Source organism: Chanodichthys erythropterus, chromosome 19 (assembly GCF_024489055.1).
Source record: "Chanodichthys erythropterus isolate Z2021 chromosome 19, ASM2448905v1, whole genome shotgun sequence".
Classification (NCBI taxonomy): domain Eukaryota; kingdom Metazoa; phylum Chordata; class Actinopteri; order Cypriniformes; family Xenocyprididae; genus Chanodichthys; species Chanodichthys erythropterus.
In genome coordinates this window covers 212,244-215,928 of record NC_090239.1, presented here as the reverse complement: position 1 = coordinate 215,928, position 3,685 = coordinate 212,244, and the positions used below count along the sequence as shown (strand labels likewise).

Below are 3,685 nucleotides of genomic sequence, written 5' to 3'. Positions count from 1 at the left end.
CACGTGTGCCTTATACAGATCAACTGTACACAAATAAACTACTAAAACATCATTTCTTATTGCTCTCGGCTTTATTACCCCAAACTCAGATAAACGCTGCAGCACTGGCCATGATTCACAATCATGATTCTGAGTTCTCGGACCAGATTAAACAGTTATTATTACCAATATTACCTGAGAAGGACGTTTGAAATGACGTTTTCACAGTGGATGTTGCTTTAAAGGGATAAAGCGCCCAAAACAGAGTTATGACATCATTTACTCACCCTAATGTCATTAAAACCGTATGATGTTGCTGTTGTTTTTCCCTAGAATTCAAATGGAGAATCTTTCCACTGCTCTTTTTCTGTACAACGTCAGTTCATGGTGAAATTTTCAGTCAGTATAAAGAGTCATTTCATGATTGAGGATTCTCCTTTTGTGTTCTAGATAAGAATTAAACATCACACAGCTTTGGATCAACAGGAGAGCGAGTAAACACACGTCTAGATTTCACATTATGGAGCTTTTGGCCCTTCTGAACATTTAGTAGTCGATGAATCAGTAGAAAGCGACTCAGTGAAGTGACTCAGTGACTCGTGAATCTACTTGAGTTCTCCACAGTCGCTGATGCTGATTCTCTTGGCGGTTCTTCCCGAGCGAGATCCCAGCGCCTCCACCTTCCTCACCACATCGATCCCGTCTTTAACGCTGCCGAACACCACGTGTCTCCCGTCCAGCCTGAAAACACACGACACACACGCTCAGCGTCTCGTCCGCTCGTTCACACCCACATGACATGGAAGAAGATCTTCTCGTACCACTCTGTTTTTACTGTGCAGATGAAGAACTGGGATCCGTTCGTGTTCGGACCAGCGTTCGCCATGGACAGAATACCTAAACTCACACACACACACACACACACTAGGAATGACTTCACGAGTCACTAATAGCAGTTAACTGGTACAGTGTGTGTTTAACAGCTGATGATGATACTCATATATAGACAGCTGCGGATTTAAAAACATGTTTGCATATAAACACACATCTATTACACAATATATATTTATTGTGATATTATATTATATATTATATATATATATTACTTGTCACACAGAATATACAAACATTAAACAAAAAGATGTCAAACAATTAAATACAATAAAAAACGGACTATAAAAGTGTAATAGTTTTTATAAAAGCAATAAAAAGGAAATTAACATTTTTTTATTTAATACATTTAAAAATTAAGATATTAGTCATAATTAAAATACTACTGAATGTAACTTCTATATTACTGTATTATATGAAATCATATATATTTAATATATTTATGTAATAAATAAATAAATATGATTCTATATCACTGTATCACATGCTTTTTGCTTCCAATGTTTAAATTAGTAGCAAGTAAAAAGTATTTTATGACAATCTGCTTGAGATCAGTGTTATTTTAGTATTATTCATATTCTATTATAATATTTCATGATATTTTGCTTTTAGTTTTATATTTTCAGTTTTTATTTTAATTTTAGTTTTAGTATTATTTTTGTTAGTTTTTATATTTCCGTTAAGCTTTGATTTATTTTTTATTTAATAATTTTAGAATTTCAACTTAAACTTTTATTTTTTACAGCTTTATTTCAATCAACTAAAACTTAAAAAAAAAAAACTGCTTGACAGACTTGAAGAGTTATTATAGCGCCATCTAGAGGCGTTTATCTGCTCCTGCGGAGATCAAAGTCTGTGTGTTGACTGAACACACACACACACACACACACACACAGCAGGTGTGTCACCTGGTCCGGTGTGTTTCAGTTTGAAGTTCTCATCTGCAAATCTCGGACCGTAGATGGATTTTCCTCCGGTTCCGTTGTGGTTGGTAAAATCTCCTCCCTGAGAGAAACACACATTGATGTAAATAATCTAAACCCATATTTACACACACACGTGATGTGATCACACGCAAAAAGCATTTGAGGCTTAAAACGAGCACATGTGAAACACAAAATGTGTCATCATATGCAAATGAATCACGCAGGATTAGAGCGGTTCTTCTGTGACCTCATTCACAGGTCATTAAAGGGATAGTTCACCCAAAATTAAACTTCATTTACTCACCCTCACGCTGTTCCACACCTGCATGAGTTTCATTCTTCTGTTGAACACAAAAGAAGATATTTTGAAGAATGTCTGTAACCAAACAGTATTTTATTTATACTGTTCCCACCAAACATTCTTCAAAACATCTTCCAGAAGAAAGAAACTCATGCAGGTTGAAAACAACACGAGTGTGAGCAAATGATGACAGAATCTCCCTTTAAGTGTCGAAGCCAAACCCAGAGCGCCGCAGGTGTGATCTTGTTCTTCATCAGTAATGAGGAGGATGGTCTTACCTGACACATGAACTGTGGGATCACCCTGTGGAAGATGGAGCCCTTGTACCCGAAGCCATGTTCTCCTGTGCACAGAGCTCTGAAGTTCTCTGTCAGACACACAGAAGATCAAACATGAGAGAAATGAGAGAGAAATCATCAATATAATGTGTTTGTTTGAGGGTTACCTGCTGTTTTGGGCACAACATCCGCGTTCAGCTGGAGTTCAGAAACAGAGTTAAAGGTCAACGAATGAGAAGCTCTTGAAAAGATAGCAACTATAAAATATTCAATTGAAAAATTAATAAGTTTAATTTTAAAAACACTTGTGATATCCAAAACTTTTCAGAAATGTGTTAGGCATTATAAAGTTTTGCATAATTTTTCACAGGTTATGAGGATGCTACTATGGAGAAGGCTAAGCTCATGAATATTAATTACGTCAAGATAACTCAGTCGCGCATTCTAATTAATATCTACAAACCCTCCGCTGATTCGCCCACTGTCCAGCTTCTAACGCGCTAACGTCAGTCTTGCAGCCAATCAGAGGAGGCGCGTCATTAATATTCATAAGCCAAGCCTTCGTCATAGTAGAGTCCGTAACTTCTCTCGCGCTCACTTCGAAGGTGACTCGTCCGAGCGGCTCGTTATCCGCCGCGATGTCGAAGAACACCACCGGGTTGTTGTTGGCTTGAGCTCCGGTGGCGTACATGCGCGCGGCGGTGAACGCGAGCGAGCATAATTTAATCCTGTTGCTGATAATTAACATACTGATTCCGGTTACGGACTCCTGCCGCTGCGCTGAGGTTCAGACACACCGGAAGAGCTGAAGAGGCACAACGGAAGCGGTTAAAAGCGTTATGAGCACGTGTGTCACATGTTGATTTCTGAAATACATGTGAATTATGGTGCGTTCAAGTCATGTCGGAAAGATCGTATTTACGAGCAGAACCGACATGAACGCCACCATAATGTCGTAAATACCAGTGGGAAGCTCGTAATTTTCTTTAAGCTCCGATCTGTACGAGTTGGGGGCGTGTCAGTCAGAAACATAGCGAAATACCACAATACCTGCAGGTATTTAGCAGTGACATTGTCAGGCTTTTCTATTTACAACGAAGTAAGCTGATTCCCAGCAAAAAATATGATAGCATCACAGTATAAAAATGTATTATGTAACAATAAAGTTTACAATGGCTTCATAAATGAATTAAAAAACATAAAAAAGCAACATACAACTAATGCACACAAGTGTTATTTTGTGTAATTCATTTAGAGAAGGCACACCGCCATTATACTCCGAGGAAAGTGACTTGAACGCACCTACCGTC

At 38.2% G+C, this 3,685-nt stretch overlaps 1 protein-coding gene across 1 annotated transcript; it reads right to left on the bottom strand.

Annotated features, from left to right (window-relative positions):
* Positions 1-536: 536 nt before the first annotated feature.
* ppifb (peptidylprolyl isomerase Fb) lies at positions 537-3,203 on the bottom strand. Its single transcript, XM_067369964.1, has 6 exons — positions 2,974-3,203; positions 2,543-2,573; positions 2,376-2,464; positions 1,779-1,875; positions 801-876; positions 537-720 (listed from the first exon to the last, which is right to left on the bottom strand). The coding sequence occupies exons 1-6, from the start codon at positions 3,121-3,123 to the stop codon at positions 585-587; spliced, it is 579 nt and encodes a 192-aa protein (XP_067226065.1). The 5' UTR covers positions 3,124-3,203; the 3' UTR covers positions 537-584.
* Positions 3,204-3,685: the final 482 nt, after the last annotated feature.

Bases quoted from the DNA above. Each gene is read 5' to 3' on its own strand.
- ppifb (XM_067369964.1), bottom strand. From the start codon at position 3,123: ATGTTAATTATCAGCAACAGGATTAAATTATGCTCGCTCGCGTTCACC. The intron at 877-1,778 runs GTGACACACCTG...GTGTGAGTTTAG, and splicing joins ACTGAAACACACCGGACCAG to GTATTCTGTCCATGGCGAAC. The intron at 721-800 runs GTACGAGAAGAT...GTGTGTTTTCAG, and splicing joins TGCACAGTAAAAACAGAGTG to GCTGGACGGGAGACACGTGG.